The sequence below is a fragment of the Chrysochloris asiatica genome, unplaced genomic scaffold (assembly GCF_000296735.1).
Source record: "Chrysochloris asiatica unplaced genomic scaffold, ChrAsi1.0 scaffold00178, whole genome shotgun sequence".
NCBI classification, from domain to species: domain Eukaryota; kingdom Metazoa; phylum Chordata; class Mammalia; order Afrosoricida; family Chrysochloridae; genus Chrysochloris; species Chrysochloris asiatica.
Window position 1 is genome coordinate 3781107 of NW_006408696.1, and position 23280 is coordinate 3804386.

The 23280-nt window shown below is 43.8% G+C and overlaps 1 protein-coding gene across 3 annotated transcripts in view; it reads right to left on the reverse strand.

Moving 5' to 3' along the window:
* KIAA0430 (KIAA0430 ortholog) overlaps positions 1-23280 on the reverse strand; it is a 49150-nt gene that overhangs the window by 18259 nt on the left and 7611 nt on the right. The window contains exons 2-13 of one of the 3 annotated variants that reach the window (XM_006871959.1): positions 21994-22190; positions 17530-18225; positions 16707-16881; positions 15452-15678; positions 12234-12351; positions 11499-11671; positions 8522-8950; positions 8198-8355; positions 7949-8107; positions 6211-6400; positions 5073-5251; positions 3280-3360 (exon numbers count right to left, since the gene is read on the reverse strand). In XM_006871959.1, coding sequence (XP_006872021.1) covers positions 3280-3360; positions 5073-5251; positions 6211-6400; positions 7949-8107; positions 8198-8355; positions 8522-8950; positions 11499-11671; positions 12234-12351; positions 15452-15678; positions 16707-16881; positions 17530-18225; positions 21994-22137 — 2729 coding nt within the window. In that variant the 5' untranslated portion in view covers positions 22138-22190. Of the gene's footprint in view, positions 1-3279; positions 3361-5072; positions 5252-6210; positions 6404-7948; positions 8108-8197; positions 8356-8521; positions 8951-11498; positions 11672-12233; positions 12352-15451; positions 15679-16706; positions 16882-17529; positions 18226-21993; positions 22191-23280 lie in introns of those variants that run through there. The other 2 variants (XM_006871961.1, XM_006871960.1) reach the window with 2 other exon arrangements.

Here is a 23280-nt window from a genome sequence, read left to right on the forward strand (position 1 = left end):
TTTGGGTTTCATCTAACCCACTGCCCAAGGCCCACCCTGTTGCCATCATACTCCCCCTTTCTACTCTCCCCTCATTTCTGTAAATGATACATTTTCTAAGATCAAAGCTATCTGTTGTGACTACTCAACTTCACTGCCCTCCCTTTACTTCTGAATCTCTCCTTATTACCTCTCACAAGTACTGCTCCCCCACCTCGGAAGAGAATACTCCTTTCCACAGCTTCTTTCTGCCCTCACTGATGTCTGAGCCTAAAACTCAGCCCTACTCTCAGGCTGGACTCCTCCACCATCTGACCTGTCCTTTATGCCATGGTGCTTGAAGACACAGGCTCTGGAGAGAGGCTTAGGTTCACATACTCACTCAACTTTGACCTCAACTCACACTCAACTTCAACCTGTGTCATCTTCATTATTTAACCTTTCTGAGCTTCTATCTGTAAATTGGGGTGATGATAATCCCTACCTTAAAGGGTTACTGTGAAAACAAGACTTAGCCGTCCAGTATGTATCCTATAGGCCAATGGGGCTCAGTAAATGTCAACTGCTCTTACTATTGCCTGTCCAATGCTTCCTTCCCATGGCTCTCTAATGGGAACACAATCACCCAATCACGACCCCTCACATCTTGTACCCTCATGTCTTCCCTTAAAAACAAAGGGTTACTAAGTCCAACCACATTCAGTAGACTCCTGTCAACCAGGATTGAGACCTGGCCAGGAGTATAGCAAGACCTGGGGACTCCTGAGCCCATGGACAGGGACATAGTCACAGAGGACTAGAGTGGAGAGCGAAGCGTCCAACTAATATGAAGTGAGGGGAGATGCACAAGAACACCCATACTTGCAGATAGTACCCATTCGACCTAGCTTCAATGGCTGGAGGATCAGAACTCGACTAGAGTAAGAAATAAGAGGAAAACAAGTATAATCTGCTACACTTCGATGAACTTGACCTATACTTATGGATGTAGTATCGTAAAAGAGGGAGTGAATCTTTACACCAAGGATCATGCCCACCTACTCTGTCTGTACACAGGGTTGACAGGGATGGGCAACTTAGACAGTGGCTACCCAAAATGCGGGGGATAGGGGGCAACAAAGGCATGAAGTGAATGGCTTACAAGCTTTCAAGAGGGAGCTTAGTTTCAGAGGGTGCGGGGGAAGGAAGAATCTCCTCTGAGTTGTTTCCAACTTGTCTAGATGGGGCTGATGAAAGGAGATGGGGATAAGACTCTCGTGGCTCAACAGTGAATAATTGCTATCAGGACTGATTGTGAATGCTGCCAATGTAAAGGTAGACATTTTGTAACAAAAGGAGGGGAGTGGTTGACTCTGAAGTCCAGAAGCAGAGGACCCTGGGGCCATCAAGGGAGGAGAGCGGAGTGTGGGGCCCTACCCAGAGAAGCAGCAATGCCAGAGATGGAGGCAGAGACGATGACATGGAAAGATGGAGTGGCTGGGGACTCTGGACTCAGGGAGGGAGAAGGGCTGTGTGCTGATGGCCAGGGGGCAGGCTTGTGGGCAGGCAAACAACCCTTTGGTTGTTTGAATGGTTATATATTCCTGAGTGCTTCGGTGTACAATCAAAAAAACAAAAAACAAAAACAGGGAATGGAAGCAAATGCTATTGAATGATAATGCATGGAGGGGATTGGAATCATTGCAATGAAACGAAATACAATAGGATGAATGTAAAGCTGATGTTTTACCATGTAAACTATCACTCAATTCACAATAAAAACTTATAAAAAAGGTCATATGTTTGTTTTCGTTTTTTAAAAAAGATCATCTGGTTTTACTGCTTTTTTTGACTAAAACTTCAATAGTTGACGCATCATTAAAAAGATAAACTCATAAGTAAAAAAAACAAAACAAAGGGTTATTCCTTCAAGAATGGCTTCTGCTCTTCCACCACCCTTCCTTCCAGCAACGTAGTCTCACTACTATGGAAAAATGATTCCACAGTCACCAGCGGACTGCTCCTCATCCCCAGCCCTCACACAATTTCTCTCAGTCCCTCAGTGCTGCCACTCGTCCCCACACTCCTGACCTGCTCTCTCCACACATCCTAGTTACAACATACTTACCACCTCTGGATTCTCGTTTGCTTTCCTGTCTCCAGACCAGCCCTTGTTTCTCCTCTCTCTTTCCATCGTATCTGCTCCCAGAATCACTTATAGGCAAGTAACTGCCATCTCTTCAGAGCTGACTTGTCTCCTGAGGGAGCATCCACTTGTGCAGAAGACAACGTGAATCTGAACTCTCTACTTAGATACCCAGTGGCCCCTAAAACTAACCTGTCCAAAACCAAGATTGAAGCCTCCCTGTACCTCATGAACAGGCTTTCTTTCTGCACTTCCCAATTTCTGTTTAACTGCACACCATCCTCCCAGTCAGCGTCCAGGGCAAAAACTGGGAGTCAAATTGACACCACTTTTTGACCTTGTCCAGCACATGAGACTAGTTACCAAGTCCTGTTTCACTAGAAACTTGTATCTTGCTCTTTCTGTTCCAACAGCACCTTGAGAACTTGGACTGGGGCCACAACGCTCCCTTTCCTCTCCTGTTCACTCCACCTGAGACACTACTGTTTCAGAAGGGTCTTCAGAAAGCGTGGCTCTAGTCATATCTTTCTCCTCAAATACCTCAGTGGTTCCCTAGAACATGAGGCAGCTTCTAAACGTTTGTGAGAAGTTCTCTTATCTTTCAGTTCCAGTTTTTCACGAATGTTTTGAAGTCTTCTCATAGTTGTCACATTTCTTGTTCTCTCACTCCTCTGTATCCAGCATTTTCTCTCCCTTAATGAGAGCTGTCTTCATTTTATATTATACTTTGTGAACATCTCCTCGTCTCTTGTAAACAAGAAGCTCCTCCAGGTGAGGGCAGGTCTTGCCTAGCTTTGCATTCTCCACAGTGCCTTCGTCTTGCATTCCACCAGCGCTTGCGGAGCACCTACTACATGTCAGACACTCTGACAGGCAATGCAGATATGGAATTCGGCCAGCCCCAGCCCCAACCGCCCTCAAACGTACAGTCCACAAGATGCTCAAAAATGTTCACTCAACAAATTGGAAAACTCGTCAGTTAATTGGAAAAAACAGAAGTACAGCCAGCGTTGGGAACTAAAATTCTCTTTTCTAAAACTGAAATAAGTTTTTAAAAGGTATCTCAAAATAGAAATTTAAATCCAAACACCCAACTATGTTTGCCTTATTCTGTCTACCAGGCTGGAAGTTCCTTTAGAACCAATGGGATGGATATAGAAATAAGCAGAACTTACTTTTTTTCATAGATATCTATAAATTTGAACAAAGGCAGACAAGAGGCAGGAGCATCCTGAAGTATAGACATGGTTTCAGCACTGTAAGACAACATTTGAATGGATTAGCAAACAGACTGTTCCTCTCCTGTATCACAAGCTCGATTTTAAAGAGTTCTTAAAACTGATAAATGTAACATGTATGCAAAATAAGTTCACCCATTTCTATATGTCAGGGTTTATTTTCCAGAGCAAAATTTAAAGAAAAGGGAGATAAGCCGATTAAAGAAAACTAAGTCACCCATAAGGATCTTTAGTCCCCAACTCAAATCCCAGACTTTTCCACACCTGCGTGCCAGAAAGACACTGTCTACTCACTGGGGAAAGAAAACCTCGGTGCTATCGGAGCATAAGCAGAGAGAGCCAGCCTGCAGGCCACCTGCCATGCCTAGAGTTAAGGAGATAACACAGCAGGATCTCAACTATGATTTGTAAAAACAAAAAGGCACCAAAAAACATCAAAAGGGGGTGAAGAAAGGACCCCCATCAAACTGAAAGCTGGCTGGCATTGAGCCACAGGATTGGGTTGGTGTTTCTGATTCTTTTATATTTCTGAGCTTTCCAGATTTTCTTCAGTGAATATTATTTTTATTCTTGGGGGGGGGGGATTTAAATATTTTTCTGCAGTTTTAATTTAAAAAAAAAAAAAAATCACAAAGCATCAATAGTGAACTACAAATCAAAGCAAGAATCCTTAATCATCCAAACAGGCAGTGTGGAGGAGTCTATTAGTTCTCCTCAAACACAGCACAGAACCACCAGAGCTTACTGACAGCACCGTAATAGGTACATTTATGGGTCTAGGAGTCGGGATGACATTATGAGTGAAGCCACACACACCGCTATCAATTGCTCTGAAAAAGGTCACATTAGAAGGTCCTGGATAGAGTGGGAAAAAATGTGGAACAGAATTCAAAATCATAAAAAGACCAGGCTTACCGATCAGACAGAAACTGTAAAACCCCGAAACTATGGCCCTTGGTCACCCTTTAAGTCTGGAATTGAACTCATGCCTGTGGCTCAAATCTCAACTAAGCAATAGACAGGGGACAGTAACACTAGTGAGGTATGCACACTGCAGACAGTCAATCATTCGAGATCAAAGGGGCAGGACTTGCTTCAGGACAAAGTTCTGGCAAGTTAGGAAAGGAGGAGGAATTGAAATAGGAAGCACAGGGAGGAAGTGGGACAGTGATGTGACCCTGAAGGGACTGCAATCACTGAGATGAAATGAAGTGTACGTTTGCTGGATGTAAAACTGATGATCTGTTCTGTAAGCTTTCACTTAATTCACTATTAAAAGTTGAAACAAAACAAAAAAACTGGACCCACAAGTGGAGAGTGTGCAGTGATGTAAAACAGACCTTTGATAGCAGATTCATCTTCTTTTGAGATGTAAGGCAATGTTCTGGACGTTTCAAGCTTATGAACCTTTACTACAGAACTCTGCTCTTTACTCTGCAGCCTGTTCTGATACACCATGTATTCTTTGACTGCTAAGCTCCTGCCAACTTGACGCTATACTGCACCTTTGCTTAATGACTGAAACAAGGATGACACAGCGTATTTCCAACTCTTATCACTGAAAATAAACATTACTGCACATAAAATTATTACAAAAAGGATCAGAATGTGATAAAATCTGCTTTTATTATTGACAAAATGGTTTCTGGATCAAAATATTATTTTCAAATAAATGGCTTAGCTTAAAAAAATTGTGTTTGTTTTGTTGTTTTGTTTTTAAACTTTCTTACCTCAGTAAAGAGAGTGATTTAGTAGTAGCTCCTGTGGCAAGTGAGACCAGGATCTTCTTGCTGCCGATTTTGTACCTGTGGAGGCTGTTCACCGCATTAATGGCTTCTTGTAAGGTCTCCATCTGGACCACAGCCTTGAGCTGATAATCTGTATGGGGGCTGAGCTCCACACTCCTCACCTACCAAGGAACAAACAGACCTTCACATCTCAACACCAAGGGGGATCACTAAGGCGCATGTGCGCCCATTAATGGCTTTGAGAGAAGGGAAAACTCCAGTAGCCTGGCCTGCCTGGGCCCTGCTGGCACACACAGCTCTCTCTCCAAGGCAGACTTGGAAACCAATACATGTGAGGAATCTTTCGGGTCTTCTCCAGACCCTGCAAAAACCCAAGGTATAAGCATTTTACAGATTTATTCAAAGTGTATTTTTAGCAAACTTCACCTAAAAATTGAATTGGATACAATAAGCAAAACCAGCCCACATTATTTTAGAATGTATTTCAGCAGTCAGAGCTAACTAAAAACCTATCAGTGTTTTATTTCCCTAAGTGACATTGAAATCCTTGACCCAAATCATCAGCACTTGTCACTCACAGGTTTCTCGCTCTCTGGGGCTGTGTTCACAAAACTCAAACTACGGACCACAGGAAGAAGGGAAGAACTCAGACATGTTTACTACACTTACAGCCTGACTGTCAGAAGGCTGGAATGGAGCTGCAGGATAAGCACTGGACTGCTAACCACAAGAATGGCGGTTCATACCCTGCTGTTCCTTGGAAATCCTATACAAGGTCACTATGAGTTGGAGATGAGTTCACAGTACGTACGAACAACATATCCTGACTGTCAGGAGCCCTGGTGGCACAGTGATTAAGTGCTTGGCTGTTAACCAAAAAGGCGGTGGTTTGAACCCAACACCCGCTCCACAGGACAAAGACATGACAGCCTGTTTCCATAAGATTTCAGCCTTGGAAAGCTAATGGGGCCATTTTACTCTGTCCTACACACAGTCGCTGAGTCAGAATCAACTTGACAGCCACCAGGCTGGGGTGAGTTATGCATGGTGAATGAAGTTCTCTAGACTGGAAATTACATAGAAGCATGAAACACAAGCAAGATGAGGAGTGTGAGGTTACCTTGCCATGCCTAGAAAAGGCTTCTTGCATGAGTTGCTGCAGCTCCTTCCGGGATAACCTGTAGTCTATGTTGCTGATCTGGACATCAGCACCACTTGCAAATGGGCCTGGGCAGTCTGTACCACTGCTTGAACTTGCAACGGGGAAAGCAAGTGGGGATGCTCTGTTGGAAAGGTTTGGAGACATACTCCTGCTTAAAAAGTACACACAGATTATTTTTCACAAAATTGTTAGTTATCTTTCTGGTTCTATCATTAAGGCTTTTTTTATAGCTCTAGAGAGAGATCGTTTTTCCACAACACAACCACATGAACATTTGGTTTGCAAATGTGTTTTAGTCTTAAATACACATCAATTTACAGTCTAGTAGCAGTGGATGGATTCCTAGTGTGGCGCTGTAAGTGAATGCGCTGGACTGCAAAGTCAGTTTGAACTGCAAGGTCAGCAGTTCAAGATCACAAGTCACTCCTCAGAAAACCCAAACAGGGTTATTAAGGGTCAGAACCAAATCGACGGCACTTAACAACAAGAAAAGTGTAGTGGATTATGAGCTGGACTGCCAACCACAAGGTCAGCTGTTCAAATCTACCAGCTACTCCTCAAGAGAAAGATGAGGCTTTCTGCTCCCATAAAGATTAACAGCCTTGGAAACCCTATACAGGGTGGCTATGAGTCAGAATTGGCTCCTCAGCACTTCACCACCACCACCTTTTGTTAACAAGCAGTAAATTGTCTGGTGTCAACTATTCTTTCGCTAGATTATTTAAAGCTAAAGGCAGGTCTGATGGTTTAGATTTCCACTTTCAAGTATTTACTGTGAAGAAATTAACTTTTTATTGTGATTAGAGTGAAAGTTTATAGAGCAAATTGGTTTTCCATTCAAACATTTTGCTTTGTGACATTAACCCACAATGCAACAAGGCTCCTACTACTTGCCCGTGTCTCCCCTTTCCCATCTGTCCATCTGAGCTGGACCCGTGGACACCTGCTGCCCTCTGACCTGGTATGGCTGATTATCCTGGAGCTTTTGTTCACTTTAATGTCTGACTGTTTGGCTCAATGTTGAGCTATGCGGCAAGTTCAGTTCTAGGCCTGAAGGGAAATTAGCTTTTACTACCAATTTAATTCATTCTAACCGCCCCTTTGGCTCTGAAAAACGAAACAATCTTGCTCTTCTGAAATCGTTCTCCATATAGCAAACAATTTTATGTGAATTTTTAGATGAAATTTAACAGGTCCCACACATCACCAACACAGCAGAACACACACTACCACAAGAGGCTCACGTGACTGGAATTCGGCCTGTGGTGCCTTCTGTGTTCCCAGCCTTATATGAGTTACTTGGAATACGTTTAGAAAGCTTAGATAATAAATGCTAAGTAGATAATAACAGTGATTCATAGAGACTTGATTTTTCCAGCAGCTTCCTATAATTACCCTATTAGTAAGAATAACCAATATAGGCCTGCCTACTTGGGGCTTTGGTAAGGACATCTAGGTGCCTTCTTTACTTGGATTCTGGCTTTTTTCTCTGACTCCACCTCCAAAGATTTCTGCATGGGGTAATAATAATGACCACAGTGTGGATGATGAGAACCTGAGGAAACAGGGACTAGCGGAAGAGGGGTAGAAGACTCATCCTTCCCTTTATGTGCTTCTCTAGGGCTTGAATCCTTTTAAACAAGCAATCCTTTCTCACAGCACACAAGTCCCCCACAAGCTGAGAAGCTGGACTCACCGAGAAGACCAAGTCTGAGATGTGAGCAGAGGTCCGACTTGCCTCGATACAATCAACTTGCTAAAAGCAGAGGGGTAACTGACTTGGAACACAGACTCCACTTTCTCTTTTCTTTCTATAGGAGAACTGGTAACACTCCGGGCACTGAGATTTTCTTTTCTAAGATAGGGGAGAACCCAAGGGGGAAAAGGTCATTTGTTTTCCTTGACATTACATAAGCAACTGTGAAAAAAGAGTCACTCAACATACTTCTGATTGCCTTTGTAAGCAGACTCCGCCACCCCAGAGTTTTTAGCTGTCGGCACCGCAGCACTTGAGTTGCTGTGAGGAGGGACGGCCAGCCTCACAGGACCTTGCTGGGACTCAGTGTTTCGATTACCAGTCTTGGATTCCATGCGGCACAGCTCCTTGGAAGAGACAACTGCAGTGGGTTACAAATGTTAATGATTCCACTGGACTTTTGTGAAACAAAATGAACAAAGGACACACCAAAAGCAAGGCAGAGCATAAAACACAGAAACAAAGAAACTCAACCAATCACAGACTCCAGAAAGCAAGACGCAGCAGAATTACCTGTAAACTTTTAACATTTGCATTTTTGGTAGTGGATCCAGAGTTTGCCTGTGACCCTTTTCCAGACGAGGCTTTGGCACTGGAAGATTGCTCACTTGCATCTTTGATGAGGCACAGTTTGAGATTCTTTAGTTTTTTGGGAGACTTCACTTTATCGGCAATTGCACTTGAACTCTTTGTTTCACAGAGTTCTCTGTTTATTGGAGTAAAGGACACAATGATCCTGTTACCAAAGACATCTTCATTTTCCATGCGCTTCTGAGCCCGTTCTGCACTGTCTTGGTTTATAAAGCGGAGAACTGCACTGCAGCCTGTGATACTCAACACTTTCCCACCACAATTATCGGACAGGCGTCTGAGCCTGTTGCTGATGCTCTTGCCATCTTTATTCGCTGGCAGGTTATAAACATAGAGCAGAGTATGGCCCTGCTAATACAGAGGAGAAAAAAGTAGATTACACCAGGTTAACTTGGGCACACGATCAGTTACAAATAAGAACAAGTGATCTCCGAATCTTAAACTCACAACCTTTGAGAAGACAGCCAGTACTCTGATTTAGTGTGAACAAGGGAATTCAATGTTTTTCAAAAAAATACACGCTAGGTGCCCAAGTCGTAAAATTGTGTAAGTCCATTTCTACGAACCACCCAGAAAAGGCCAACCTAAGGAGACTGAAAGGTAAGTGGCTGTGAGGAGAAGGACATGAGGCATTTTACTGAGGTAAATTTACATTGTAAAACTAGCTGGCGACGGGCCACAGTATATGTTACTCCGAGACCACGACTCAGTTGTCCCAACTGTGATGGTTTTTAGCCAGAGTCTGGGCTCGTGTGCTTTCTGGGAATTTGAGACCTCTGCTTTGCTTCAGTCAGCTCTGTGACCTCTGACTTATTTTCTCAAAGCACTGACTTCCTTTCCTCCCCCAAATGAAGCCCTCTGATGAGGTCATTTCTAATGCTTTTGCAAATCTGAAGTTATTTAATTCTATCATAAAACTGTGCCCTCTCCTGGGTCATCCTGTCATTATTACTGTTACCATCTCTGAAGTTACATACACATCTAAAAGCTTAAACGCAGATCAGCACAGCAGTAGGCATTCTCATCTCAAATCTAGTCTATCAGGAAAGCTGCTCCGGCTGGGAAGAGGCTCACATTCTCTTGGTCATTCGGCTTCAATATGCTACAGGTGCAGGAATAACCCCTCCCCCTAATTAAGGGTGTACGTGCCCACAACACGGGGCGGGACCCCAGAACACAGCGGTTCAGAGGCCTGCTAGAGCTGGCAGCCCAGATGCTCAACCAGGTATACAATCAACCTGTTTCCTTTACTAAAGTCACACTCATCAAGGCATCCCCGTGTTTGTTAGCCATCATTCTTGGGCGCAGAAAATGTAATTTTTATTCCATTTATTGGACACAAAACATTGACAGCTCTGGAGACACTGGCAAATGGCCGTGGATAAGGTCAAATCTAAATGTCAATTCCCCAGAGTATTTTGAAGGGAAAAAAGAGCAAAAGTAGTATCTGAGGGGGGCGTCAAAAAGTTTGTGGGGAAAAAAAAAAAAGTTTGTGAAAAAATTCCATTTAACTTTTTACTGTGAGTTAAATGACAGTTTAGTTCACAGTAAAAAGTTAACTAAATGACAGTTTAGGGAGCTCTGGTAGTGCAGTGGTTACGAAGTGGGCTGCAAACCTCAAGGTTAGCAGTTTTAAACTACCAGCTGTTCTGTGGGAGAAAGATGAGGCTTTCTGCTCCCGTAAAGATTTTTACAGCCTTGGAACCAACTCCACGGCACATAATAACAAATAACAGTTTACAGAGATGATCTACATCCAACTAATTACACAACTCGGTTCATCTCTCTGACTGCTATCTCCTCAATGTAACATCTCTAATTCCACTTTCTCCCAGAGTATGTTTCCAGTCCTCCTTCCAGCCCCCACTTGTGAACTTTTGTCCTTGGATAAACACTGCCCTTTTGATTATTGTGATGTGTGTACCTCACCAGTGGTGTCCTCCTACAGACGGATCTGTTGATTGGCTGAACAATGAGCCACGGGGCGAGTTCAGTTCTAGGCTGAAAGGTAACCAAGAGTCACAGTCTCGGGGCTCCACCAGTCTCGATCTGACCAGGAAGCTTGGTTTTTATGATTGTAAGTTTTGCTCCACATTTTCTCACACTTTATCCAGGGCCTTCTAATGTGATCCCAGTTAGAGCAGTTGGTAATGGTAGCTGGGTACCATCTAGTTCTTCTGGCAGAGACTAATATTCACATAATCCATTAATCCACTGGACTGTTTCCAAGCGTCTTTAATTTTCCTCTGGTCAAGAAAAGACAAGTTGCTACTCGCCAGCTTTTAAAATTCTTGTAGCTACTCCCCAAAGTAGGATGTATAACGTTGTCTTTATATGTTATGCCAATTGACTGTGGTGTCCCCGAGACTATGATCCTGAGCCCCAGGATCCAGTGACACACTTCCTTAAGGTGTTTGGTAATGTCTGATTCATTTTCAAAACTTGGCTCTCTGTGTTCTCCACCATTCACAGACATGTTTGCAGCAAAGGTTAATACTCATAAATCTCCTGTCAAACCTATGTACAATTATAAAATTGTGGAAAATCCCACTCTCCCTCTCATATGCATTCACCCTCAGTGTCTCTCCATGCACCTACCTGAAGATCATCATTATTGTAGGACATATATGTAACAGTATTCACTTTAGCTCTTTAACCTTCACTCCTGCCCACCATTTATCTTTGAAGTCCATTTTTCCATGAACTTTCTGAAGCTCTCTCGTACATATCAACTCTATCTTTGTGAGAGAAGAACCGGAAGGTTCTCAGCCTTCTTTCAAAATCTGGTCAGCCTCCTAAAAAGGATAGCCTTACCGGAGTTTGGTAAGCCCCTTGGTAAGGCTGCCAGTCTCCAGAGCCTAACTTTGGAAGACAGCAAAAACAACGCAAACCAACTTACTGGCATTTTTAGTGGTAACCTGGGAGGCAGGTCGGAAATGAACTCTTCAAATCTGATGAGCTCGTTCGCATGATGCAGCAGCGCTTCTGAGGCCTGGTTCTTATGGACCAAAATGATGTGGAAACCATGCCTGTGTCTCAGGTCACTAAGTTCCAATGCAAAATTGACATCCGCTGAAAGAAAAGGTATAGCCCACCCCATCCCCAAACATTAGACACGGAACAGAGGTAGCTAACTACTGACACCCACTGAACACCAGAATGCTCAGGAAACCACACAACTGTTCCTTAGTTCCAAGTGGCCTTTCCTCACTGTTTAGAAACTCACTTCCTAGCAAAGAACTACATGGTAAAGATGACTGCTAAGACATATGGTTATCTTTGATGCAACAACAATAAAAAAAACACAAAAAAACCACATTGGTGAGGGGGACCTCAAATTTGAAAACTATTCACCTTGGATTTTTGTTGTTGTTGTTAATTAGCAATATTGGACCATTAGTTTAAAAAAAATTCACAAAATGTTCTCTTATAAACCTGGCCCCATGAGAATCCTTACTTACTTTGCAACAAATCTGCGTATCCCGTTTTCAGTTTAAATAGTATTAAGAAATAAATAGAAATACCTCCTATGTAGTGAGTCTCTAGGGCAAATTTTACTTGAATTTTGTTTGGCTTCTCTGACAATTCCTACACAGGGAATTTGATTTCAGCGAGCAGACATATCTAGACTTACTTGATATGAGGACCACCGTGGCAGGAGCAGTGTGTGTGTTTGCGAACCTCCGGAGACTCTGCCGGAGTTTATCATCAGCAGCATTCTTTGCAGTGGCCTGGATGTGGGCCACAGTTACCTGCATTCATTTATAATAAGGGTAAATGAGCAACAGCTGAGGTCAGAAAACCCCAACATAGTCTGCTGTTAATTTCTAAATGGATAACCTCATAGAATAATAGAAAATATTTACCACAATCCTCAAGGCTGCTGCCTATACCAAACCAAACCAAACTCAAGTTGATTCTGACTTATAGTGGCCCTTATATAGGGTTTCTGAGATTGTATCTTTACAGAAACAGACAGCCTTATCTTTCCTCTGTGGAGCAGCTGATGAGTTTGAACCACCAACCTAGGGGCTATCCTACCGTGCCATGTGCCAGTGGTTGTTAAGTGCTGTGTCAGTTCCAACTCATAGTGACCAAGTATAGCAGGGGTGGGAGACATCCAGCTCATGGTCACTGAAATTATTTGGTCTGGCCCTGCCAAGGCAACTGCAGTTCCAGCAATTACATTGGTTGGTTAGTTATGTGCCATGGAGTGGGTTCCAACTCATAGTGACACTGTACAGAGTTTCTGAGGCTGTAAATCTTTACAGGAGCAGAAAGCCTCAACTTTCTCCCGCGGAACGACTGGTAGTTTCGAACTGCTGACCTTGCGGTTCACAGCCTGATTCGTAGCCTCTACTCGCGGAAGCAGCGGTCAAGAGATCAGACGACGTATTGCATTGGACAAATTTGCTGCACAGGAACTTTTTAAAGTATTGAAGAGCAGAGATGTCAGCTTGAGGACTAAGGTGCGCCTGACCCAAGCCATGGTATTTTCAATAACCTCATATGGATGCGAAAGCTGGACAGTGAATAAGGAAGACCGTAGAAGAATTGATGCCTTTGAGTTGTGGTGTTGGAGGAGAATACTGAAAGTGCCGTGGACTGCCAAAAGAACCAACAGATCTGTTTTGGAAGAAGTGAAGCCAGAGTGCTCCTTGGAGGCCAGGATGGCTAAGCTTTGTCAATCATACTTTGGACACATTGTCCGGAGAGAACAGTCGCTGGAGAAGGATGTCATGCTGGGTAAGGTGGAGGGTCAGAGAAAAAGAGGAAGACCCCCAACGAGATGGATCAGCCAGGTGGCAGCATTGATGGTGTCAAGTGTGGCAGCGGTAGTGAGGTTGGCCCAGGATTGGCCATTGTTTCGTTCTGCTGTGCATGGAGTCACTATGAGTCGGTTCCGACTCGATGGCACCTGACAACAACAACAACACTACCAGAGCTCCTTAGCCATTACATTGTTGTTGTTATGTTCCGTGGAGTCGGTTCCGACTCAGCGACCCTGTACAGGGTTTCCGAGGCTATAAATCTTTATAGGAGCAGAAAGCCTCATCTTTCTCCCGCGGAATGGCTGGTAGTTTCGAACTGCTGACCGTGAGATTAGCAGCCCAATTCGTAAACACTACATTGTTCTTGCTGTTAAGTGCCGTCGAGTCGGTTCCGACCCATAGTAACCCTGTATGGGGTTTCCAAGGAGTGGCGATGAGCTTGAACACTACATTAGGAGTGAGTTAATTACATGATTAATTTTGTAAGACCCACGAACGACGTTATAAATTTTGGCAGAAAAATGATTCCCTACCACTTCTGTATGGAATCCTGATGTGGCACTGCAGGATAATGCACTGAACTGCAAGGTCAGTTTGAACCACAAGGTCAGCAGATCAAATCCACCAGCCACTCCTTAGAAAACCCTATGCTAGGTCGCTAAAATGGCATTTTCACCCCCAAACCAAACCCACTGCTATCAAGTCGATTCCGACTACAAGCAACCTCATAGGGCAGCATAGAAGTGTCCCTACAGTTTCCAAGGCTGGCGCTCTTTATAAAAGCACATTGCCTTTAGATCCAGACAGGGAGAGCGACTGTGTGCTGAAGACCTGGGGGGTCCGGGGGGGAGGATTGCAGGGTATACCCTTTGGTTGGTTGATGATACATGAGGGGATTGTAACCATGGCAATGAGACGATATACAATAGACTGAATCTAAAATTATTGTTCTTCCATGTAAACTATCACATAATTCACAATAAAACATTTAAGAAAAAAAAAAAGAAAACAAAAAAAGCACATTGCCACATCTTCCTCCTACAGAAATTGTGGCTAGTGGGTTCCCAGCCCAAGCTTTAGGTCAGCAGGTGAGCTCTAAGCAGTATGTCACCCGAGCTCCTTATAGACGGCATTTACTCCTATCACCGTTCAGGCTCCCCTACAGAAGTCTCCAAAGCCAGGGAAGGTTTATTCCAATGGGAGCCACAGTCACAGGCACTAGACAACAGGACTGACTGGGTTCTGTAAAGAACCTAAGTTCAGACTTTTAAATAGCAATATGGCATATCAATGGTATTACTCCTCTAAAAGTCAAAATAACTGAATTCTAGTTACAGTTTAAAAGAACATGCTTTAGAGATTAAATCCTGAATCTTCCACCTACTGGCTATATGACCTTAAAAAAGGGTGATTAAAACTCAGGAGCTGGATCCCTGGTGCGGCACTGAGGGTCAATGCACTGGACTGCAAAGTTGGTCTGAACTGCAACATCGGCAGTTCAAGGTCATCAGCTGCTCACTGGACACCTTATACAGAGTTGCTATGGGTCGGAACCGACTTGATGGCACTTTAGCAACCACCACCACCACCACCACCTCAGGAGTCCTGGTTGTGCCACTGTGGGTTAATGGGCTGGACTGCAAAATCGGTTTGAACTGTAAGGCAGACAGTTCAAGCTCACCAGCTGCTCCTTAGAAACCCTACACAGGGTCGCTATGGGTCAGAACCAATTCAATGACACTTAACCACGAACAACCAACACCTCAGGTTCATCTGTAAATTGCAGAGAACTTCTTTGTGCCTTGTTCAATATAGCAGTGATGACGCTCAGAGGAAATACATGCTCACAGTGCTAGGAAAGCACTCATTCAGTACAATCAGCATTCCCCTCAAGGATACAGTATGATTTCCAATGCTTTAGACATGATCTTCATGTGTGTCCTCATTTTATGTGCACAGAGCACAAACCCCGTATCATGAGATAAATTTTGAACCGGAACTCTTAAAAGAAAACCCTCTGTGTGCCTGTTCTTTGGACCCCATTCAGATCCCCCTACCCCCACCCCCACCGCTTTCTCACCTGGCAGTTATTCAGCTCTTGAATAACTTCTTTGTTTTCTTTACTGATGTCACACACGCAGATGAATTCTGCTTCTCTATGGCCTTTAAAAAACTTCTCACGAATTCTTTGTACAACAGCGGTAGCTGACCGGCCAGAGGGAACCGAGCAGTTTTCAATATCCCAAAACACTCCAATGGGGGGTAGGTTTTCTAGCATCTGTCCAGCCACTGCAACTTCTGATGATCCTTAGGAAATGCCAACATTTGCAATTACACATATAGAATGGAAATGGCAGGGAAAAAGCAGCCAATAAGTACTAGCTACTGATTGATGTCAAGTCTATGGGTACCAAGCCTACTTGTGGTTGTGTGCCGTTGAGTCGGTTCTTACTCAAAGTGACCCTATACAGGGTTTCCGAGGCTGCAAATCTCTATGGGAACAGAAAGTCTCATCTTCCTCCAGCAGAGCAGCTGATGGATTTGAACCACTGACCTTGCTGTTAACAACCCAAAGTATAACCCATTACGCCACTAGGTCTCCCTACTAGATGACCTAATAAAACAAACAGCTCTCAGGCGCCAAAGTATCATTCTAAGAGGTTATTCCTAATTTTACAGGAGAACAAATGGAAAGGTCAAGTCACTTGAAACCCACAATTAATCACTCTCAAACCCAAGCCACTCAGGCTGGCCAGCTGCGCAGTTGTGAGCACGGGCGATCACGTAACCGTGTGAGGATCAGCCCACACTTGTCTCCCTGCTCTCAACAGAAGAACTCTCAACAGATGACCAACTCCTGTTGATTTCCAACTTTTTTTTAACTACCACACTAAATGTAAATACACATTAACTACCTTTTAGCTTACTGTTTTTCAAATACTTTTGAAAACTACTTAAGTTTTCAAATAAGGTTTTTCATCAAGCATAGCTAAATCTTGATTCCTTCTAGGCAGTGTAGTGTACAGATGCAATTATGAATGGAAGTCTAAGGCACGTTTTCTCTGGTACGTACTTCTTCTAATATGCTCCCCCACTGTTCCAGCAACAGCTAGACTTTCTTGCTCTCAAGTAGTCTTGACCCACTATAAGGGGCAAATGGCTTGCTGGTTTACGATAAAACTTTTTGTCAGGAAACAGAAATGGAGACTTGCCTGTTTATATACATAGTAGTTTTAGGAACACAAGGCATCTCTGAAAGTCAATTCAATGCAGTATTAGTGTAAGATATCAAACACTATTGAAATATGTACATTTTATACCATACTATCATTTACCAAATTTCGAAGCAGCTTTGCCTAGACTGGTCGCCAGTAACAACGTGGTCTCCTTTCCTGTTCCTTTGGTTCCACAGCCATTACACAGAGGGATAGCGACAGGTGCAGTCTGAGTATTTGGAGGTGGAATATTTGGCCAGACTTTAGCAGCATCAGTTATACTATTTCTTGCCGGCTGTTTTGAAATTTGTTTAAGAAAGGGGAGGTTTCAGATAACATCACTTTAGAACCTAAAGTTATATACAACTGAAAACACATTCTAAGTGTTTTCCCTTTCTATCTGCTAACCCTCTGAAAAAACGTATTCTCTCATATCCCTTTCCCAAAACCATTAGCTATCGGTTCATAAACTCATTCCAAGAACCGACTTGAAGTGACTTGAGACAGGCACAGGATTGGAACCTGTACATTCTGGGGCTTGTGTCTTCTACAATGGAGACCTCACATACACTGCACACTGTACATAAAGGGGATTCAAATCTTCACTTGAACAGAGATTGCAGCCATGTTTTGAGCTCTCTGTGTTCTTACAAAAGGACAACATGCAGGAACCTACATGACAAGTTATAAGCAACCAGGGTTATGGTCTAGCCTTGAAGGACCAAACAGAACACCGAGGCTTTGCCAACCTTGGTTCACATGGAGGAAGCAGAGTCATTGTAGCAAAAGACTCGAGAGTATCAACTACAATAATGATTGGTCAGCACTCATTTGAACTATGCGTCTTTTACCCTGACTCCTTCAGCACCAGCTGAAGTGAGGCTGATGGTGAGAAAGCTAAACCTCAGCTGTACCCAGTATAAAGAAAGGAAAAAATACAAACCTTGTTTAAACAGTCTTCGCAGTAAAGTGAGCCCTTTAAACAAACCGGTGGTACCACATTTAGGTGCAAAGAGTTGGTGCACAAGTGAGGCGTGAGTTCTGACTGTGAAATGTGCTCTTCCAAATGCCCTGGAGCCCCACTTGTGAGATCGGAACAAGGGAAATAGGCAGCCGTAGAGGGGCAGCCCTGGAGAGCTGGAAACGGGTGCAGCTTGTGCACGTTACCACGACATGACTGAAAATGGAATTTTCCACAACAGGGCAGGTGTTTGCAGGAAGAGAGGTTACTGTCTAGACACATGCTGGGGAAGTCGCTGGCAATGCCCGCCAAACTGTTCCTAGCTGAGGCATTCTGGAGTGAACTTGCAGACTGGAAAGCCAACCCTGACCCTACTTGACACGTGATTGTCCTGGTGCGTTGCGAGTCTAAGAGTGCGCCCGTGTGAATCAAGCTACTGGTACTTCTGCTACCGCCGCCACCGCCACCGCCACCAAAATGCATTGGCGATGTGGAGGGTTCATTAGTGCAATAGGCACAGCAGCTTACTTTGGGGACAGTTGAAAGCTGTATGTTAGGTTGTTGAAGAGAATTAATATCTGGAAGTAGGGCTGCTGGGAAAAGTTTAGAGCCAGCACGAAGGGGAGATGGTACATCCTTTAAATCCACAGCAACTTTCTTGTTCTCCATGTACTCTTTCTGAGAAAAGAAAATCAGAATGCAAGTTAATTTTATGAGGCCAGTGATTTTCAATGACTCACATCATACATGCTGTGTTAAAAAGCGAAAACAGTGTTCAGTTCCATTGTGAACACTTGGTCATCACCAAACAAAAAGCAGCAGCAGCTAACTAAACTTGGGGTAGGGAGCCCTGGTGGGGTAGTGCTTAAGCACATGGCTGCTAACCAAAAGGTTGGCAGTTCAAACCCACCAACTGCTCTATAGAAGGTTGTGGCAGTCTACTTCTGTGAAGATTTATAGTCTTGGAAACATTATGGGGCAGTTCTACATTCATTGATATAGTCGCTATGAGTCAGAATCAACTAGATGGCATGGAATCAACTCAATGGCATGTTGTTGTTAAGTGCCATCGAGTCAATTCCGACCCATAGCGACCCTGTGTAGGGTTTCCGAGGAGCAGCTGGTGAGCTTGAACTGCCAACCTTGTAGTTCAACCGGCTTTGCAATCTGGCACATTAACCCACAGCACCACCCCAGGACTTCACTCAATGGCATAGGGACTGTTAAATGTGGGGCATTCTTCACAAGTCTACGGGAACAAATCAGAGAAACAGACAAAATTAAAGCGGTGTTCTTCCCAAGTCTTAAGATGGTGGTGGAAAGAGTAGGGTGGCTGGTGTTTCTACATCTTCAGCAAGCCAGGTTACCCATCTGTCTCAGGGGCGTCCCTTTGATAACTAATTTTTGCCTCACAGAATCTTTTGAAGACAAAAACAACAAAGTCACAAGCAGCACTCAATAAAGAAGGCTTCTTAAGGTCAGTGGTTCGAAACTACCAGCCGCTCCGTGGGAGAAAGATGAGGCTTTCTACTCCCGTAAAGATTTATACCCTCGGAAACCCTGTACAGGGTCGCTATGGGTCGGAACCGACTCGACGGCACTTAACAACAACAACAACATAAGCCAAGTAAGGACTCCTGGTGTGGCACTGTAAGATCAGCACTGGACTGCAAACAACAAAGTCAGCAGTTCAAACCCACCAGCTGCTCCTCGGAAAACCTATGCAGGGTCGCTATAAGTCGGAACAGACTCGACAGTACTTAACAACAGCAACGTAAGCCAAGTACTTAACAGTTCTTGCCGTCAGTCCAAAAGGGATTTTACTATTGTCCCATCAAATTTAAGAGTTAGGTTCCAATGTTATAAATGGTATCGGCCATCTGCCCATCCACAGAATGGCCTGTAAAGCTGTTGCTGGTGATATTTAGCAAACCCTAGAATGTTGTTGTTGTTGTCAAAAGTCATCAAGTTGGTTCTGACACTTAGCCACCTTGTATAGGGTTTCCAAGGCTGTAAATCTTTGCAGGAGCAGAAAGCCTCACCTTTCTCCTGATGAGTGACTGGTTTATAGTCTAGTGCTTATCCTATGGAGTCACTGTGCTCCCCACCCCTACAATAGCGTAACCTAAAGCCATGATGCCAATAAGTGTACTGTTATCATTTAAATGCTGTAGAGTCAGTTCTGACTCATAGTGACCCTGTATAGGGTTTCCAAGGAGCAGCTGGTGAGTTTAAACCACTGACCTTGTGGTTCAAACCGACCTTGTGATCCAGTGCTTTATCCTACAGCACCACAGGGTAAAAAAATGAGAGTAATTAAAAAACTATCTGGGTTCTGAAAAAGGTACAAGAGAAACTTTGCTCTAAGCCTCCAACATAGACACAGGAGGCCAGTATATCACAAAGGTACCAAACACGACCATTAATTAGCACATTAGAGAGACCTGGATTTCAATCGGACACTCATATGATGCTGGGTAAGTGACCTAACCGTCCTACATTTTGGTTTCCTCATCCAAAAAATGGGGATCAATGTTAGAAGGGAAAAATGAGATAGTGCACAGAAAACACTGAAAAGGACACTTACTAATCAGTAGCACGTAGGGACTGACTAGTGTGGTGCTATAGATTAAGCACGGGACTGCTAACCACAAAGTCAAAGTCAACAGTTCAAACCCACCAGTCACTCCTTAGAAATGCTTTACAGGGTCACTTTAAGTCAGAACCTACACAATGCCACTTAATAGGGGGCTAGCTAAGGGGTCATGGTGGTGCAGTGGTTAAAGCATGTGGCTGTAAACCCAAAAGTTGGCAGCTGGAACTTGCCAACCACTCCACAAGAGAAAGATGGGGCAGTCTCTGCTTCCATAAAGATCTGTAGCCTCAGAAGCCCGATGAGGCACTTCTACCCCATCCTATTGGATTGCTAAGAGTCTGAATCAACTTGGCGGCAGTAGGTATGATTTTCTGGACTGAGGAACTATTAAACAGAAAAAGAGTGCCCTAAAAAAAAAAAAAACTTTTTGAAAGGAGCAAGAAAAAAAAGAAAATGTCCTGATACCGTATCATCCCTCCTCACACAGAAGGGGCCGTCTGACTGCCAAGGTTCACTCTTTTGCTCATCTGGAAGAAATCTGAATTTTCAGCTCGACTTTCCCTAAAAGGGATGTGGTGTTGTTAAGTGCTGTGGAGTTGATGCCAACTTATAGCGACGCTGGTACAGTTTCTAAGGAGCAGCCAGGCTGGTGGATTTGAACCACAGGCGTTATGGTTAGCAATCTAGTGCTTATCCTCCAGCACCACACCAGGACCCTGTAAAAGGGAGGTAAGTAATAGCTTATGGTGAAGTGTACTCTGCCCTCTTATTTACAGTTTAGTTTGAAAGAGAGCACACTGGCACTACGATTTATGTAAGTCAGGCTATTATGGGTAGGGCCACTGTGAGTTGGTATCCCTGAATCTACTTAATTCTAGGGACCAATGACAAAAGGGCTGTAAGTCGAGAGGGCAATTCTGAATTGTGTAACTCCACAAGGATCAGACTTACTGGTCCTTGAGCTGCCAACTATCCTCACTATCAACAGTCCCTAAAGTACAACACTTCTGAAATGACCAAATTACTTGGTGCCATGCAATAAGGAGAACACAAACTTGAAGACAGAATTGAATTGATTTTACAAAACATAAAAAAAAAATCCTTGTGCAGTGTAAAAAGTCTCATGTGATCCCCACTCATAAAACCATGGCCATGAAATTGACTCCAGCTTAGAGCAACCCTGTAGGGCAGGAGAACTGCGCCTTAGGGTTTTTGAGAGTATAAATCTTTATGAGAACAGATAGCCTATCGTTCTCCTGCAGAGCAGCTGGTGGGTTTGAACCTCTGACCTTGTAGCTAGCAGCCCAATGCTTAGCCCACTGTGTGACCCAAGTATAACAGAAAAAAATAGAAAGGTGGCGACCATGAGGGTCATATGTGAAATCAGAAAACATCATTACCATGAAAAGCAAAGAAAAGCACAAAGTCACAGACCTATTTTACATCTTTAAGGTATCGGGGACAGAAAAGACTGCCACCAAGATCTACTACTCTTTCCTAGATTTCAAGTCTGAAAAGGCAGGTGGCTATAGCAAAATAAAATTCCATGCGCACTTTCCTCTGGGTTTACTAGACAATGTGGATTTGATCTCTGGAATCTGTGACCAGGAGGAGGAGCAAATCTTCCTAAGATTTTAACATTAAATATTTAAAGCAGTGGCTACTCAGAGGTTAAAACTGCATGCTCTCGTCAAGTCAGAAATGATATTCTATTCTAGAAGACACAAGACAAGCAGGAGACACAGAAAACTTGAAAAAGACGGCAGGGAGACACTGTGTCCGAGACCAAATGGACCTCTTGTCTATTCCAAATAGGAATGTCTTAGGTCCTTAATCTTACACATAGTTACCGTTTGGGGACTAAGTGGCAACGTTTGCTCAGGACGAGAAAAGCAATTAGAGAATTTCCAAAGCCATGGCTTAGCATTCTTGTCTTGTTGAAGCCATCCAAGTGTTCTGCTGCAGGGGCTCTCAGTTCCGTCTCCTTCCATCATACAGTCATGTGGAGCCGTTCAACATGCCTTCATCCTTCTTTCATTCTTCCCCCCTGTTGGGAGCAAATGAAATGACAAGGATATGCCTTTGCACAAGTACAGAATGTGAGAATACAACAGTATGATGGTAAGCCAAAAAGTATTGCTACTAGGTTTATTCATACATGCATGGATTTATTCCAAACCATGTCTAAATATGTCTCTGGGATCCGTGGATGACTGCAGACAAGTTCTCTCTGCAGTATACCTGTTTTGGTTTCCTTAGGGAGCCTATAAAACAGTAGCTTCTGAGGGGATCTGCTGGGTCCATTCAAGACAGAGGGGTCAACTCAGAAAGTTACAGTAATGTGTTTTGGGGATCTCAAAGGGAGTAATCTTGATAGATTTTCTCAAAGGACACAGGATGATTATGAGAGCTTGTTCAAAAGAAGTTAAGAAATCGACTGGAATACCTAAAAGAGGTTCTAGAACTTGCCCAGTGAAACAGGCTTCTTGCGGAGCCTATGTAGTATATAGGACCTTAGCTGGAATCCTGAGCCCCATCCAGAACCTTCTGAAAGGATAAGCAGATTACCACTTGAAAGGATAAGCAGATCAGCCTCGAGCACCTAGAGGAACAGAAGACACTTCTCAAAAGAAAGACCAGCAGGAAAAATCCAAAACAAAATGGCAGTCTGATTGGCTACTGCAAGAACAAGCAAGTTGTTCGCTGGGGAGCCATCAAGGCAAGAAACCCCCCCCTCCAAGACTGAAACTCAAAGGGAACACATGAGCAGGCATGTAAGCTTTCTGGCGACCACGTTGGTCTACTGGTGAGTGGCAGTGGGGGAAAGACAGCGATGAAGATATGGGCTGAGTTCGACCACGTTCCATAGACTCCCATCAACCCAGTAATGAGAGAAAGAAGAGGAATGGCAGGTTGGTCTAAAGTATGGTGAGACCTGGGGACTCCTGAGACCATGGACAAGGACATAGCCATGGAGGACTAGAGCTGAGAGCAAAGCGTCCAGCTGATATGAAGTAAGGAGAGTCACCGAATAACACTCAAAGTTATAGATAGTATCCATTCAGCCTAGCTTTGACGGCTTAATGATGAGGACTCAACTAGAGGAAGATAAAAAAATTTTTTTGATAAAGCAAACA